This window comes from Heloderma suspectum, chromosome 3 (genome assembly GCF_057233095.1).
Source record: "Heloderma suspectum isolate Gila_16-S chromosome 3, 16-S_ref, whole genome shotgun sequence".
Taxonomy (NCBI): Eukaryota; Metazoa; Chordata; class Lepidosauria; order Squamata; family Helodermatidae; genus Heloderma; species Heloderma suspectum.
In genome coordinates, this window is record NC_139460.1 from 292,251,484 (window position 1) to 292,269,028 (window position 17,545).

The 17,545-nt window shown below is 40.7% G+C and overlaps 1 protein-coding gene and 1 pseudogene across 3 annotated transcripts in view; both read left to right on the forward strand.

Annotated features, from left to right (window-relative positions):
• SELENOT (selenoprotein T) overlaps window positions 1-17,545 on the forward strand; it is a 58,778-nt gene that overhangs the window by 4,573 nt on the left and 36,660 nt on the right. The window contains exons 2-7 of one of the 3 annotated variants that reach the window (XR_014789606.1): window positions 1,985-2,095; window positions 3,058-3,184; window positions 4,574-4,661; window positions 6,001-6,153; window positions 6,521-6,669; window positions 9,973-10,106. Coding sequence is in view for 1 of the 3 variants with exons in the window: in XM_084847287.1 (XP_084703413.1) it covers window positions 1,985-2,095; window positions 3,058-3,184; window positions 4,574-4,661; window positions 6,001-6,125 (451 nt within the window). In the remaining 2 variants the exon portion in view is untranslated. Of the gene's footprint in view, window positions 1-1,984; window positions 2,096-3,057; window positions 3,185-4,573; window positions 4,662-6,000; window positions 6,154-6,520; window positions 7,326-9,972; window positions 11,926-17,545 lie in introns of those variants that run through there. The other 2 variants (XR_014789605.1, XM_084847287.1) reach the window with 2 other exon arrangements.
• LOC146351429 (glucose-dependent insulinotropic receptor-like) lies at window positions 15,272-16,417 on the forward strand (annotated as a pseudogene).

Below are 17,545 nucleotides of genomic sequence, written 5' to 3' on the forward strand. Positions count from 1 at the left end.
CTATTTCTAATGAAACATACTAATACTTTGCAGACATGTGTTGATAGTATTTATACAGTATGAATTTTGTCCATGGTTTGGCCAGTATTTTCATAGCACACTGAAGGTTCCTTTTTGTAATCCCAGTGAGGCACTCAGCACTTTAATTACTTTTTAGATCAGGATGGGCTCCAACTCTGGGTTGTCTCTCCCCCAACAGTGCTAAACAACCCAGGGATGGAACATTGTTTAGCTGCTCCCGCTTGCAGTGGGAGCACCTCAACAGTGTGCACCAGCTCGCTTGCTCACAAAAACTCATGATTTTAAAAAATCCTGATTTGTCATGATGTCCAAACTGGGCCAATAGGTGACTTGTGAAGAAAGAGTGGTTTAAGTCAGCTTGGCCTGCTCATGCTGTCCAGAGCCTGAGGGCTACCATCTACCAGTCCCATTGGTAGATGAGACTCTGAAGCTTAATGTCCAAAGACCAGTTTTATAAGGAAGCCACTGCAGAAGTTTGCTCTAAGCTCAAGCATCACTTTTAACACCAGAAGAAAAACTCCTCCACCAATACAAATAATACAAATAATAGGAATACTTTGCTATGAGGAAGGTAATAATCCAAGCTCCCACCTGCCAATTTGGGAAGCCTGTTGAAATTTGTTCCTAGCTGTTGACAACTCAAGCCACCCAAAGTTCACTTCATAGAAAACTAATACCCTATTTAAGGTGAGTAATTGATAGGTGGGTGGGACAGCACACACTGGGCCTTCACTCAGATCGGGTCCTGTTCCTATATAAAGAAGTGGAATGAAGCAGAGATGTTAGCACTCTGAGCTGTTCTGGCCAACCAGCACTTACTTAGGCAGCAGTGGCATACTTAGCAGGCTTATATAGGGTAGATTAGGAAAGAAAATATATTAAGACATTTTGAAAAGCAAAACCTCTGGAGTGGAAGGGCTAGTTCTCCTTCATATTTCTTTAGGCTTTTACTCAGGTTTATGGGTGTATAAATATATTTAGCGTAGCTGCTACACTGTAACAACTACAGTATAGTCCTTAGTAGGACTAAGTTGCTTGTGAATTTACAATGATGTATGAGTCCTGATTTTAATTATCTAAAATTATTTGGAAGGTTTTTGTTAGTGTGAGTTGTTAATGCAGTTGTGCATGGACGGCTTTTAAACATAGCTTAAAGGCACAATCCTATGCACATTTAGACATAAAAAGGTCCTACAACTCGGAGCATCCCTCCAGGCAGCCATGCTGGCTGGGCATGCTGGGAATTGTAGGACTTTTTTCTGTATAAACATGCATACGATTGCACCCTAAGCTAGTTAAGTAGATAAAGTGAGGTATACTGTTGGGTTTTTTTACGTTTTCTTTATTTACACACTATCATCAGTTTACATGGCACTTCATTGAGTTATAGGCAAAATTAAGCCGGTCGCTTCCCTCAAAGAGCTTACAATCTAAAACAGACAATGGAGAAAATGGAGAGGGAAGGATGAATGTGATTAGCCATACTTCAAACTTGATTGGAGTTGGAAATGAAACTTAAAGGAGTGACCCAGGGGCCAAATAGAAAACACTAGGTCAGATTTTAATGTATACAGTACATTTCTACATACAGAAATCTGCTCTAAAGTGCCTCACTCTGTGTGTGTGTGTGTGTGTGTGTGTGTGTGTGAGAGAGAGAGAGAGAGAGAGAGATAACTGAATTTTGAGGAGAGATTTGAAGAGGGAGAGAGCTGACACCACATACTTGTTCAGAGAGGGAAGCATAGGGGACAGAAGGGGAGAGTAAGTGGATCTGTGATGGAGAGCAAGTCAAAAGTGTACTTCTGACTGTTTGAGCAGATAAAGGTGGTGTAGTTGAAGGAGTGGTTTTCGGGAAAGTGTGTTTTATCATCAAGCATATTAATAATTTTGATTACTTCTGAATAATCTGAATGTTTATCCTTAAGCACAGCAACATTAATTGTGATAAAATATTTCTGTTCAGTGTTTCCTGAGGATACAGGCGGGTGTTTGAGGAGTACATGCGCGTTATTAGCCAGCGGTACCCAGACATCCGCATTGAAGGGGAAAACTATCTTCCTCAACCAATTTATAGGTAAGTTAACCAAGAGTTAAAATATGCTAAATACGTCATCTCCAATAGTTTAAGCAAATCAAATTCTATACATGAAGAATAATTAACTTGGTTCCTATGGCATGAATTCAATTCCGTGAGTGCATAAGGTTATCTGGACAGGAACAATCAGCCCCAAGCTTGCAAACTAGTAATGACTTACAGCTTTCGCTGTGGATAGAATTTTTCCAGTAATAATGATGCTAGATACACACACACACACACACACACACACAAGGGATGGTGTGGGCACTTGTCTCGGTCTGGGATTCTTGCAAACTGCCTGCGACCCCTGAGCTGCTCCTGCCAAATCCCTGTTCCTGCTCAACCCCCTTCTGCACTCACTGAGCTGCCTGCAACTTACTCAGGCCCCATCCACCTCTGCCGCAATCGCCATGTTTTGCAAAAACATGGCGATTGCAATACTATGCGCATAGAGTTATATGCAGAATGGCGCCGTGAATCTTGCGTATGTGGGTGATTCATGGCGCCATTTTGCATATAAGTCTATGTGCATAGTATTGCGATCACCATGTTTTTCAAAACATGGCGATCATGGCAGAGACATATGGGGTCCGGGTAAGTGCTGACGGCTCGGAGAGTGGGCATGGGGCTCGAGCACAGGGCAGGGACTAGGCAGGTGCTGGAGGACAGGCGGGGGGGCGCCCGTTCATCCCTTATTATATATTTGTGTTGTGTGGTAGGTTTTTGTTTTTTGTTTTACCTTATTTTTTCAAACTGCTAGAAAGTATCTCTGATATTCTGGAATTGCATTCACCCATTGTTATTCTACTAAATTTTAAAAGTAGCATTTTCAAATATGTAATATTGGTAAAGTGAAAACCAGTGATATACAGCGAGGTATGGCATAATTTTTGCCCTTTTTGATACAATAAATAACCGTGACCCTCTTTAGTGATTGTTGCGTCTTTTTCTTCTGCCAGACATATAGCATCTTTCCTGTCAGTCTTCAAACTAGTGTTAATAGGCTTCATTATTGTTGGCAAGGATCCTTTTGCTTTCTTTGGCATGCAAGCTCCAAGCATCTGGCAGTGGGGTCAAGAAAATAAGGTACTTTTTCCTCTTTAAAATATTGCTTTTTGATGTGATAGAGGCTGGCTTCTCAGTGGGGCTGTTCGAATGACACAACAGCCCGCTGTAGTTTATTTAACCCACTGTGAGTCTGTGGTGCATGCAGGGCCTGTGCAGCCACCATTTTGAATATGCAGCCCCCACTTGAGTTGTTGTGTCATGCAAACCTGGCGAGTGTGGGTTATGCGAGGGTTAAACCCTAAAATAGACGATGAGTTACATGAGAGTTGTTTAAGGGCTAAGGTTATGTGAGGGTTGTTTAACCTTCACATAATACACATTGTCCAGGTTCGCACGACATGACAACCCCCAAGCAGGGGTTGTATATGCACCTCATCGTGGGTTAAATAACCCACAATGAGCCGTGGCATGTTGTCCAAACCTGGTCTATGTGTTTAGTTAACTAAAGACATGCTCCCATGAGCATACTCTTGCTGATAATAGTGAAAAAGGAAAATGACTGCAGAAACCTTCTCTCTCATCCTCTGTATTTGAATGAGCATAATAAAACCAAAATATCTAAGATAGGGATGAACAAATACCTTTCTACTTGTTCCTAAAGAGCTTTTTGAGCTGCAAATAAGACTTTGGGGCATGGAGACTCAGCCCTTTTTGTGCCACTAGCAGAAATGGTTTCTCTGTTGGTGGTTGGAACAAGCAGGTCTGGGAGAAAAAAATGCTGCAGCACTGTTTTATGGTTGAGATAGGGACAGATTTTTTTTAAAAATATCTGATCTAATTAGCCTCTTCAGTATTAGAAATTCTGAAGCATTTGTTTTGAAATATCTAACCAAATGAAGGTCTGGGTTAATATATAATATCCTGATCCTAGACATTCCTTATTCAATAATCTACAATCTCTTTTTATGATGAGCTGAAACGCTTAATCTTTGGCTTGATCTTTCAGTGCCATGTTGCTGAAGATTGCATCATTTCATCTTTGGTGTATAGCACCAGAAAGAACATTTAACAGACTGATGTAAAGGGGACAATATCACTAGGGTTTGAAACAAAATAGTAAAAGACATATTTACAAGAGTGAAACAAGTAGCTCATGTGGTACATTTGTGCATTTGCTTACCTGCTACATAAAAAGAGGTTAGAAGTAGTACCCTTCTTAATTTTCTTCTAGTAACTAGTGTGATATCCGTTATACTTGTTTGCAGTGCATCTCTTCTAAGTATTATAAATGAATATTCCTTGTTCAAGAGATAGAAAGATAATAGTAAAATTCTAATTAAAAAGTCATGAACAGGTAGAAAATTGCTTGCACCAAAAATTGGTATCAGTTGAATATACAGGAAAACTAGTAAACACATTGAATGAGGTAAAGATAGTAACTGTAAATGTACTTTTCTTAACTTTTAGGTGTATGCTTGTATGATGGTTTTCTTCCTAAGCAACATGATTGAGAACCAGTGTATGTCAACGGGTGCATTTGAAATAACTTTAAATGGTGAGTTCTGAATAGCTTTTGTGAATTCTAGTTAGCTTAAAAGGGACTTTATGTGAATGTACCTGTTGTTAAGGTTTCTATGAAGCTACAAACTGCATTTGGGACATAAGGCCAAAATAGAAGGTTTAGATGTCAAAATATGACGAGTTGAAATGAGCCCTAAACTGTCATAAATAGCATTTTAGGGCTACAGCCTAAATGCTGTCTTCCTATTTTATGTTAATGAGGTCACTCCAATGTAATTAGCATGAGCACTGACAGAGTAAATTTGTGTTCCCTTATACACAGATGTAATGTTTTAAAAATAGCGACGTGTGTTTTCTGCAGAAGCTTGGGTATACTGGTTAATACTTTTTATTTTGTTGCATGTAAATTGGTGAGAAACCTTATTTGAGGGATGTAGTTGGGGGAGATACTGAATCTTGCCACCCCCTCCAATTTTGCACACTAGTAGGTGATCGTCATTATCAAATACTGATAGCTTTCCCATTATTCTTATTTTAAGTGACTAAGGAAGCTATCCTGTGTCCCCTAGACAGTGTCTGAGGGACATAGGATTTTTCTGGGGGACAGAAAACCAGGGCTCTGGCCTCGGAGCCCAGAAACTGTCCTCCCCGCCACTTCCCCTGCCCCCTCGTAGCCTGTGCGATTCTCTCCGCATTGGCAATGTCTCTGCGCTCAGAAGTGGAGACAGGGAAAGGGGGCAGTCCTGGGGGAGGGGAGGAGACCAGGGAAGCTGCATTACACAGCTTCCTATGTACATTCCAGCCTCCTTCCTTCCCCAAAGCCTCCACTAGACAGGCGAAATCACTCGTCTAGAGAAAATGCAGGGTGGCTGGAGCACGAAGGCAGGGCCCTGCATTGGATACCCGGCAGCCTCCGACTTCGGAGGCTGCTGACTATCAAGATAGGACTGCGTCCTAAGAACTGGAAACAACTTTTTCTGAGCTTTCCCCCTGTGTTTGTCTTTAAATCTTCACTGACATCTAAAACTGTTCTATTGCTGTAGAATAAATAGAATTATGTTCAGCTTTTTGCAAGTGCAAATGTCTTGTCTTGTTTCTAATCTAAGTAAGGTAAGAACAGTTTGTGGAATTGTGGATTTTTACATGCGTTGTGAAATTTTCTCCACAAAGAGAGTTCTTGAATTCTTGTTGGTAAGGATGGAACCAGGGTATCCTGATTGCTTTTTACTATTCAAAAGTTTGTGTCAGTATTTTTACTCTGGATAACATAGTGAGTATAACACCAGAGCAGCAACTGGCTGTTCCTACACTTTACAAGTAATAGATTAGCATGCTAATTATGCTTTCCCTCTCCTTCTACACCTCTTATTTAGATGTTCCAGTGTGGTCTAAGCTGGAGTCTGGGCACCTTCCATCCATGCAGCAGCTTGTTCAAATTCTTGATAATGAAATGAAACTTAATGTACACGTGGAGCAAATGCCACATCATAGATCATAGCCCCATCCATCAGTACTGAAAACTTCTTGTAAGTTTGGTTTGACAATGGTTCAGCTAGATATTTAATTTGTGATATACAATAGATAGTAAATGTACCATGCAAATGTTGAACGTTAGTGAAATTAAGCTTCTGCTTAAGAGGGAGCTTTTTGAGTTTGCTTTAGAGCTTTCCTTTGCTAGGTATCCTCTACATCTATTTAAGGGATTTGTCTCTTCTAGTAGCAGAATAACATGTACATATGAGTTCATTATTTCTGCTTTCTGGGCTTCTAGATGGTTCTAATTTAATATTGTGTGCCTTCCTTGGTAACACCGGGAATAGAACAGCTTTGGATGTTTTTCTTTGATCTTTCTTTATGGAGCTACCTGGTAAGTTTGTCTTGCTTTGTTTTCAGACATTAAGTGACACTTTCCAAAGGCAACATGAACGAAATAAATGAAGGCCTGTACTGAAGACAGCACACTGTTGGTACAGACTGGATGCTCTCCTCGCCTTCATGTTGTTCCTCCTGAAAATCTTAATGCGAGACCCCTTTCAGTGCTGGTATGTTTCCAAGTACTGCACATTCAAGGAGTGCAATAATACTGTATAGTTCATTTTTTTAAAAAACAACCATAATTCAACCAGTTCAATGCTAGACAACGCAGGCATTAACTGATTACAACTTCTTATTTTAGGTTGGATCCAAACTTAAGTTAGTTGCATTTAGGTCCCATTGAAATCAATAGGACAAGTGCAACTAGCTTAGTCTTGATCTAATGCATTATATTCATGTCTAAGAAGATGACAGAAGGGGTTAATATCCTAATATTTTCCCTGGAAAATATGTCTGAACTGCTTTATGTGGAATTTATGTTCTGTTGTAGTTTAAAATGGATCTTTAGGAGTATTGGTTATCTTTTAAACTGGTTTGGATAATTGATGGCTGTCAAATGTTGCTCATTTGGTTATGTAAGTTTTGTATATTTTCAGAGTATATTGCTGAGTGAATGGTGCATTGTAAACTAAATTATATAAACAAAATTATATGCAGAGTAACTGCCCTCAACATGACTTCAAAGAAGACCAAGTGCTGTTTAGATTCCCTCGGCAATTTGAAGTCTGTTTTATGGGCCAGTCTAAATGATCAAGTAGCTCAGCCTTTATGCTGTCTAAATATGAACTAAGCAAACTAATTTAAATAAAGAAATTTCATTTACTGTGTGTGAAGAAGCTTGAATTACTTTATGCATTTGTCTGCCTACTAGTCTGAAGAAGAAAAAAGGCAATTTAAAAAAATGTTATGGCAGTTCACTTGTTGGAAACTTCCAGTTCCACAATTCTTGGAATATTCACAACCCACCAGGTTAATCTTAGAGTTGGAGAGTATTACCTAATAGGTAATCCAATAAACTGCCAAAGAGAATAGCTTTAGCCCAGTTCTGCAAGTGGGTAGAACTCACTCATTCTCTCTCTCTCGCTCGCTCTCTCTGGTTGCATAGAAGGAAAACAAAATATTTCATTTGCTGGGCTGGAAGGAGACATGGAAGTCTATGCAGAACTAAATCGGCTTATATTTAAGCCATGCAGAAAGTCTATTGAATTGTATCCAAAACAGCCCTTCCATTTACAGAAGGGGCTGTGATGCAGCAGATGTACCCATGAACTGAAATTGGGGATGGGGGGACAACTTCAGCCCCCTCTAGTGTCCCATCATTGCGTCCAATTCTGTTCTGGAGGTTCCCCAACTCTGTGGAGCAGACTCTTGGGGCACAAGGGATTTCACTAGGTACACAGCTGGATAGGACCATACCTGGTTGTAACATACAGAGTGGCAGAACACTATTGGTAATCTGTTGATCAACTTCTGGTTCTTTTGAGTAACCAGTGAAATATATTCAGGGTGGTGAGTGAGTAATATACTGAATAATGGGAACGGAATTGTATCTTGTGAGGGCAGGATTTTACTTTCCCATAAGGGTACACATACTTCCCTATGTGTACAAACAGTTTCAAACTTGGAAAACAACTTGTATTTCTGTTTATAGTTGCTCAGATGTGTTGCTAGGTTGTGAATTTCCATAAACTTCCTATGTAGAACATTCAACCTCTTCTGAGCCTTCCTGCTTGAATGTGAATAGTTGTTCTAAAACTAACTTTGCTGGGCTGAAACAGGACTGTTAACTGCATAGTAGCAGTCATCACTTAAACATACTGTGCAGCATCTCTAGCCATCTCAAAAGTTGTCTCCTGTAGCTTCTGGTCATGCAGTAAGCCCATTGTTCTCCCACTTGCCCCACTTGGAAATCCAGGGAAGCAGCAGAGGTGAAAGCTTCCTGTTTGGCTGGAAACTGTTCTTAAGGCTGACCTCAACTGTTGGTTTAATTATTTTTCAGTTTAAAATTTGAGTGTTGGTGATGAGGAGAGGGGCCCTAAAACTAAGGAGGAGTCCTGGGTGGGGGCTGTGACTGACTGGTATTTCTTAGCCTCTCCCCCTCTTAAATTTCATTTTGCTATTGCAACCACCACCAGCAGCTGAGCTCCTCTCAAGCTCCCTCTGATTGCATGCCATTTCATAAGAATATAAGCTGTACTGGATCAGACCAAAGACCTATTTGTTATATCTATCCAGTATTCTGTTCCCACGGTGACTAACCAGATGCCTCTGGGGAAAGCCCACAAGCAGGACATGAGCAGCATAGCAACCTCCTTCTATTGTTCCTCAACAACTGGTATTCAAAAGCATACTGCCTCCAATACTGGAGGTAATATACAGCCATCGATAGCCTTATGCTTCCTCCCCACCACACACAAGTAGTGCCCCTTGGATTATGCTGTTGCAGTGTAGCATTATTCAGAGGAAGCTTTGGGGGGGGGGGGGGAACGGTGTCCACTCTTTCCCCCAGGATCTTCCTCTGATTGATGCTACATCATGATGTAGTGTTCGAAGGGCTATTGGCTATGGTGACCGGCAGGAGACGGTCCCTGAGAGAAGCGCCACCATTTCCACTTGTGGCAGTGGCAAAAATACGTTTTTAAAGCACCAGCTATGTTGTCACCAAAGTCCCCCCCCCCAACAACCAACGCAGACTTTTGACTCACCTAGAATGGGTGGCCATTTTGTTTCAGTCTTACTTAGACAAGTGACTATTGGTGTGGTTATAACTGCCATGTACTAACTTTTTCAGTAGCAAGGTTGACAGTTGTTTGCTTCCTCCTTCCTTATTAACATTTTTGCATTCCTTAAATAAGAGGCAAACCTTTTATTTATTATGGATACAAATCTTGCTATTGTTTCTATTCTGCATATTTAGTATAGTGCCAGCATGATTATGCTTATTCCCATTATTCACATTAGCATCCTCACCTTTTTTTACATTTGCGGAATTCATTTTTTTACATCAAGTGATGGCACGTTTTAAAACCATAACATTAGAAATGTAAGCAGGAATAATAATAAAGGCAAATAGTAAGGGAAACATGGCCAGTTCACCTCTTCACAGTTGCTTGAGGACATTCAAAGCTGCAGACCCATGAACACTTATTGCTGAGTACATCCCATTAAAAATGCACCCCAAACCATTTACAGTAGGTATCTTATATCTCAATGTTCTTGTCAGTTTGTAATCTGATTTTTTATTGGGGCAAAAGAATGTGATGTTGGGGCTCTAATATGTCAGTCTCATGTTTTAGAAATTTCCTAGCCCAAAGCAAATGTGTTTATATGGTATAAGAGGTATAGCACCTTGAAAACATGAACAGAATCCAAAGTCCTAGAAACAGAAAGCAACCCACATTTTATACTTTGAGCACCAAACTGATGATACATTTGAGATCAGAGTATTTATGAATCTTGTTTTATTGCAGCTTGGAAACCTCTTTGGCCATAACTAACAATAGGCAGCACACATTTTCCAGCTCTGAGAATCAGTTCTTCAGGATGGTCCTATGAACCATATGACCTGTAGTGTCTCTTTGTCACTGCTTAGAACAGCCAAAAGGTACAAACTCCTTTAAAACTGTTTGTGGAGCTATTACTGGAACTCTTCTGGTAACTATTAACAAGAAGTCACTAATAATACCTGTCCTGGAATAGTTGATGTAAAATCAGAATCTGCAATAAATGTTAACTTAATAAAAATATACAATTTGGACAGAGGATAAATTGACAGTGTATTAGAGCAAGTCTGAGTTAAACCAGTTCCATGTAGTTAACTAAATATTGCAGAGTCAAGTACAGCTGTGCCTATAGATTTCTTATTTTTGTGTGTGTCCCCCACCTTAACAGAGTACTTTGTTCTAAGAAGCTGAGCATAGTTTTATTTGATTCTAAAATGTATAGCCCTGCCAAGCACCCGATTTTCATAATTTTATCAGTTCTTGTCCCCCTCATTTTGTCCTTGCTTTGTTTACTCTCAAAAATGCTAGCAACAAAACTATAATGTTGTATAACTGGTGTGGTTTTGACTTTTTAAACTCATGAGATCTGCCCCGACCTTTACACCTTGCTTAGCCACCCCTTCTCTCTTCCTTGTGTTCCATTACCACATTTAAATCACAGTATTGTTAGAGAAAAACGGGCCTCTTTGTGACACTTTGAACTGCTGCTCTTCCCACCTCATTTTACTTCTACATGGGCTATATAGCTATCAAGGTAATAATTTTACTGTGGGCTTATTTTGCAGATTCTCGGGAAGAAAGCAGGTTTAAGGATTTGTTCATTTTGGGGAGCTTGTATAGTGTACCTATGCCCCAAACACCAGCCTTATAAAATCCTAGCCATCCTTTCTATTACAGTGTCTACTTCTGACATGTGTATTGATATGTCTTGCAAACCAGCGACGTGCTTCATCTCAGGAAGAGCCTACACAACCCCCCTCCTCCCACCTAAGTGTGGTCCATTGTCTTATGCAAGGGAGTCATACCCAGATTAACTCACCTCCCTGGCTATCATACTATCACCTATGGAAAGTAATGTCTTTCCTTCTCCCACCTTAGTTCAGTGATCTAACAAAGATCCCATCAATTGGCTTTGTTTACAAATCTCTCTTCCCCCAGTGAAGCATTTTCAACCTAACCAACAATAAAATAGTGCAGTTCCAAAAAGGGATTATCCCTGACACACTTTCTAATGGTCCCCAAACAATTATCCCCAAACTATCTTATTCTTCTCAAGGCTCAGCAGGGTATGAAATTGTATCCTGGCTGATAGGGTTGTCATCTGCTTAGAATCATATTAGCCAAGTTGAATTTAATTGACCAGACTAGAAGTTGGGCCTGAATAATGAAAACCTGGAACAATTCTGGCTGGCTGTGGCTTCTTTGTATAAACACTTAACCTTGTATGAAGCAGATCTTTGCTCGTGTATGGTGTCTACTTGATGTATCAATGGAAGAAGAAATAATTTCAATCTAGTTTTTCACAATTATGGGGAAAATAAAAAGCAGCTGTATGACAGTTATTTGAAGTTTAAATGATGTTGTTTCAATAGGGAGATAATTAGTCAAAGCACAGGTGATGTCAAATGGATTGAAACTGAACAGCTTTATTTACTATATTGCTTGCATCACCATGGCTCATGGGAGAGTTATGTGGTTCGCCTAAGCCATAACCCTTGAACAAACACTCTTGGCTATTTATACACACACACAGAGAGGGGACAAGGGATGTGCTGCCTTGGTTTAGAGGAAAAATACAGGATGATTTCTTGGAAACATTCAAACTTGTAGATAATTTGAGTTCCCAGTCCATCTGTAATATCAAGCTCCTGCTGTGCATCTTTTTCTTAATTTCTCTGGATAAATGTCAGAATTAACATCAGTAATGCTTTGAATCAGTCATACCTCTTCATCTGCACAATTGTTACCAATGGGCCAATACTGTAGCTTTCCTTACACTGCCTTACCATATGAATGCAATGAGAACCAATTCCCATGTTACCTTTTTAATGGGGTTTGCATACATCAGTTGCATTCTTGCATATCTGGGAAAATGTCAAGTGGTAAGCTGAAGCACATCAATTTCTTGCGTTTGTGCAGGTCTCCATTTATTTAAATGGAATTGACTGATATATGTAAGAAAACATGTTACTTCTTTGAGATGGATAGGGAAGCAATTTGCCAAGAGGGTGGGACTCCATTCATGCATCAGAGTTCCTGCATCCAAAAATGCATTGTTCTTGATTTGCTCAGCAAACTAAAAATGACATTCTCCCCAAATGATTTCTACCTTCTCATATTAATTTTTGGATAGGTGAAAAAATGGTGGCCTTGATAAAAAGGGTTGTTGGGTGTCATTGTTTTTTAAGCAGACATTTGACATTATTTGCACTAGCATTTGATTCGAGGACATTGCATTTAGGGGATAACCTACTAACAAAATATCAGTCACAACAGTGTCCTGTTTAATATACCTTCTCTGAAAGAAAAGAAGATGGGTAACAACTGATTTTTAAAGAAGTGTTTAGATATCGCACCGCAATCTAATTAAATAGCATAAAGTGTTGAAAATGCTTGCCCCCCATCCTTCCTCTGTTTAACAAGCCCATCAAAGCCAACCAATCTTATAAAACTTGGGCTCTGGTGAACTTTTCTGTAAACATCCTGAGCCTCATGCTTGAAAAATTACCTTTTTTTCTGAATCTTTGTTGTAATTTAAAACATGTTTTCCTCCCTCAATCAAATAATCCATGACCACATTGACATGCTGTGTATATTAATCGTCTCAACACACTGCATCATTTTCCTGCATGATCAAGCAAATCCTCTTGCGTGCATGGACTCATTTTAGATGCCTAATCGGGGCAGGGGTTACAGTGTGTGTCTGCTCTGTTTGCCAGAGTCCTTCCTTATCTTTCTGCGTCAAAGACAATTTCAGGAATTGATCAAACAAGCCCATCTCCCTTGCTGTTTTGGGCCGCCCACCCCAGCTAAAGAGTTTGTTTTGCTTGAAGCCTTCAGCCAGCAGGACTTCGGTCCTCCATGCATTTTCAGACACATCTCTGCCAGGTGAAGAAGGAAAAGAAAGTATTCACCAAGGAAAAAGAGAGAGGAAGTTGGTAGCTGCAAAGATGTTGACAGTACATTCACAGACAGTTTCCGTCAATCTGAAGAGAATCATCTAACAGTAGAACCAAGAATTCTACCTGCCAGATCTTAATTTGTTATGCTTTGACAATTTAGCAATTTAGCTGCTATGACTTCAGTAATTTGCTAACTGATGCATGTTTACTCCTACTTTGATGGTGCTTCTTGTGGATTAAATGTAGGTTTTGTATGCAAGGCACAGTAAGCCCAATGGCCCCATGAAAGTTCCCTAAAAAAAGATGCTCATTATTTTCTACGCAGTGCTACATGCCTTCTTGAGTGTCTTCATCCCATCTGTCAACCTGTTGGTGATCATAGACTCATAGGATAGTAGGGTTGGAAGGGGCCTATAAGACCATCGAGTCCAATCCCCACTCAATGCAGGAATCTAAGTCAAAGCATCCCTGACAGATAGCTGTCCAGCTTCATCTTGAATGCCTCCGGTGTGGCAGAGCCCACCACCTCCCTAGGTAATTGGTTCCATTGTTGTATTGCTCTAACAGGACATTTTTCCTGATGTTCAGCCAGAATCTGTCCTCCTGTAACTTGAGCCCATTATTCCGTGTCCTGCACTCTGGGATGATCAAGAAGAGATCCTGGCCTTCCTCTCTATGACAACCTTTCAAGTACTTGAAGAGTGCTATCATATCTCCCCTCAGTCTTCTGAAGGCTAAACATGGCCAGTTCTTTCATTCTCTCCTCATAGGGCTTTGTTTCCAGTCCCCTGATCATCTTCGTTGCCTCCTCTGAACCCTCTCCAGTTTGTCTGCATCCTTCTTAAAGTGTGGTGCCCAGAACTGGACACAGTACTCCAGATGAGGCCTAACCAGTGCTGAGTAGAGGGGAACTAGTACTTCCCGGGATTTGGAAGCTATGCTTCTATGAATGCAGCCCAAAATAGCATTTGCCATTTTGCAGCCACATCACATTGTTGGCTCATATTCAGCTTGTGATCTACAACAATTCCAAGATCCTTCTTGCTTGTAGTATTGTTGAGCCAAGTATCACCCATCTTGTAACTGTGTATTTGGTTTATTTTTCCAAGGTGCAGAACTTGGCATTTATCCCTATTAAATTTCATTCTGTTGTTTTCTGCCCAGCGCTTCAATCTGTTAAGATCACTTGGAATTTTGTTTGTCTTCCAACGTATTAGCTATCCCACCCAGTTTTGTGTCATCTGCAAATTTGATCAGCATTCCCTGCACCTCCTCCTCCCAGTCATTAATAAAAATGTTGAAGAGCACTGGGCCCAGGACTGAGCCCTGCAGTACTCCACTCATTACCTCTCCCCAGTTTGAGAAGGTCCCATTGATAAGCACTCTTTGAGTCCGATTCTGTAGCCAACTGTGGATCCACCTGATAATAATTTCATCCAGCCCGCTTTTAGGTGGCTTGCTAATCAGGATATCATGGGGCACTTTGTCGAAAGCTTTGCTAAAGTCAAGATATATTATGTCCACAGCATTCCAATGGTCTACAAGGGAAGTTACCTGATCAAAAAATGAGATCACATTAGTCTGGCAGGATTCATTCTTGACAAATCCATGTTGGCTTTGAGTAATCACCGCATTGTTTTCAAGGTGCTTACATACTGATCACTTTATAACCTGCTCCAGAATTTTCCCAGCGATTGATGTCAGACTGACTGGTCTGTAGTTCCCAGGTTCTTCCTTTTGGGCCTTTTTGAAGATAGGGACAACATTAGCCTTCCTCCAGTCATCTGGCACTTCATCCGCCCTCCATGATTTCTCAAAGATAATAGACAGTGGTTCTGAGAGCTCTTCTACCAGTTCCTTTATTACGCTAGGATGCAGTTCATCTGGCCTTGGAGATTGGAACTCAGAGTAATTAGGTGTTCCTTGACCATATGCCTATCAATCTCAAGCTGAATTTCTGCCCCTTCAGCCTGTACTTTGTCTTTGCCAGGGGAGGTCATAGACCCTCTTTTGGCAGAAGACTGAGCCAAAGTAGGAATTGAGCACCTCCGCCTTTTCTTTGTCATCTGTTATTTTGCCATCCTTATTTAATAACTGAACCACTATTTCTTTCCTCTTTTACTCTGCACGTATCTGAAGAAAGCCTTTTTGTTGCTTTTAGCATCCTTCGCTAACCTCAGTTGGTTCTCAGCTTTAGCCTCCCTGACATCATCCCTGCAATTCTGTGCTACCTGCCTGTAATGATCATAGTCATCTGTCAGCTGAAGAAGAAGAGACCAAGCAGAAACTATATCTTCATCTTTAATTTGGCAGCTGCTGATCTGATGGTTGGTGTGATGTGCATTGGGGACACATTGGATGATGCAACAGATGCACTGTTTGACAGAAACCTGCTTCTTTGTCTCTTGTGGATCTGCATGAACATTACTCCTTGCATTGGCTTCATTCTCACCTTGCTCTTGTTTTCTCTGGACAGATAAGTGGCAATAAAGTTGCCCCTTCATTACCCCACTCTCATGAGCAAGAAGCAAATCTTCTCTCTCGTTGTATTGACTATTTCCTCCTTGGTGGGACACACGCCACTTATTTCCTCACTACAACAGAGTAATTTCGCAGATAACTGTGGGCTTCTGTCTGCTGCCAATGACTACCTATACATAATCTGCTTTGGCATCTTCATCCCTGTCTCGCTGACCTTGATCTGTTTACATATTTCAGTAGGGAGGATTGCCTACCTGCAACACAAGCAGATCCAGCATACCTGCCTATGTGCAGTTATCCCTACTGCGCATCTTCACCATTTCAAAGCTCTAAGGACAGTCCTTATTGTGATCATCTGCTTCATCCTCTTTTGGGACCCATATAATGTGACTGCCATTGTGAAAGCTTCCTGCAACTCCTGCAGCCTGAGCCCACTGCTGAGGGATTTTTTTTATTCTAGGAGAAACCAATTATCTGATCAGTCCTTTTTGTCTATTGACTGTACAGCAAGGATATAAGAACCTAATTTGCTGGGCTGATGAAGTGTAAGAGAAAAGGAGAAATAAAGCCATACAGGTCTGTTGACCTGGGAGTGACCCATTTCAATATCAGAAGTGACTTAACCTCTAGAGGACCCACAAGGCATAATTCATCTGGTGATCATGCCTCTAACTCTCCTCCCTTTAACAGCTCGTCAGATTGCAGAACAATTTCTTGATCCAAAACTAAAGAGAAACCCCAGCCTAAAACAGGAGGAAATTTTATTGTACACTGATGATCAGTAAAGAGGTGATGTAGAAAAAGTCGCAGTCTGTAACCAAACTTTGTGAACCAACGCTTGGTTTGCCTGTTCTGCCTCTTCCTCTACCGGGTAGTCAACCATAAGATCATGAAAGGTGGTTAAATAATATGTACTTTATGGCCAGAATGCTTTAAAAACAGAAATACAATGGAACCTCATACGCTTCTCCATCATGTGTTCCTTTTGGAAGGAACAGGAAGGAACAGTTTTGTTACTGTTGAACAGTAGCTGTCAAAACACGATAATTTCCTGCACATATTCTGAACATAAAGGACTAAAACCTATTTTAAGTTCCTTTGATAGAATCTCTTTCAGCAAACAACTGAGCCAAGTATGTCTTTAGAGCCCATCCTCCTAAAGGGAGGTTGAGGGTTACTTTGGGGCACTGAGTGATTCCTGAGTAAGCACTTTGTGATGCTCACAGGCCTGCCTAGTTTCAAAACTGGTCCCAACAAAAGTGTGTTCTTTTGTGAGAGTAATTCCACTTGTAAACTGTATGCCTTGGGTGGCATTAAGTAGGAATGAACAAGCCATTGTAGCAAGTGATTTACAAGCTACAGCTTACTAAGAACAACATACATTTTCAAAGATACTAATACAGAAGTGGTGTAGTGCAGTGCTCGTTATTTCTCCTTCAGTGCAATAGATCAGTATGTGGGGTAACTGCAGGCCACTGCTAACTCTGTGTGGTAGTTAACTGGAACATCAGACTGAGGATGAAAATCTCTGGGACAAATCTTAGCTATGTCCTAAACTCACTGGCCTTGTGTTTCAGCAAGCTAATATTCTCTCAGCCTCCACCACCCAGCAGCAGTGTCGGCATATTGAATACTAGCTTCCTCTACAAGGTATTTGAGGATCCGGGAAACATAATGTATGGCAATATTATGAACTTGTCCACTCACTTAAGTTATGATCATGTGTCATCACCACCCCTCCGTCTGGAATGTGGCATGTGACAACACAAGACAGGGCTTTTTCGGTAGTCATGCTCTGGTGTACCCTTCCCCCTGAATCCTGTTTGGGTCCCTCTCTGCTTGGTTCTAGATGTTCAGCTAAAGCACAGCTGTGTCACAGGTTGTTTTGGGTTAGCTATAACTGAATGTATTCTTGATTTTTGTTTTCTTTGCCACGT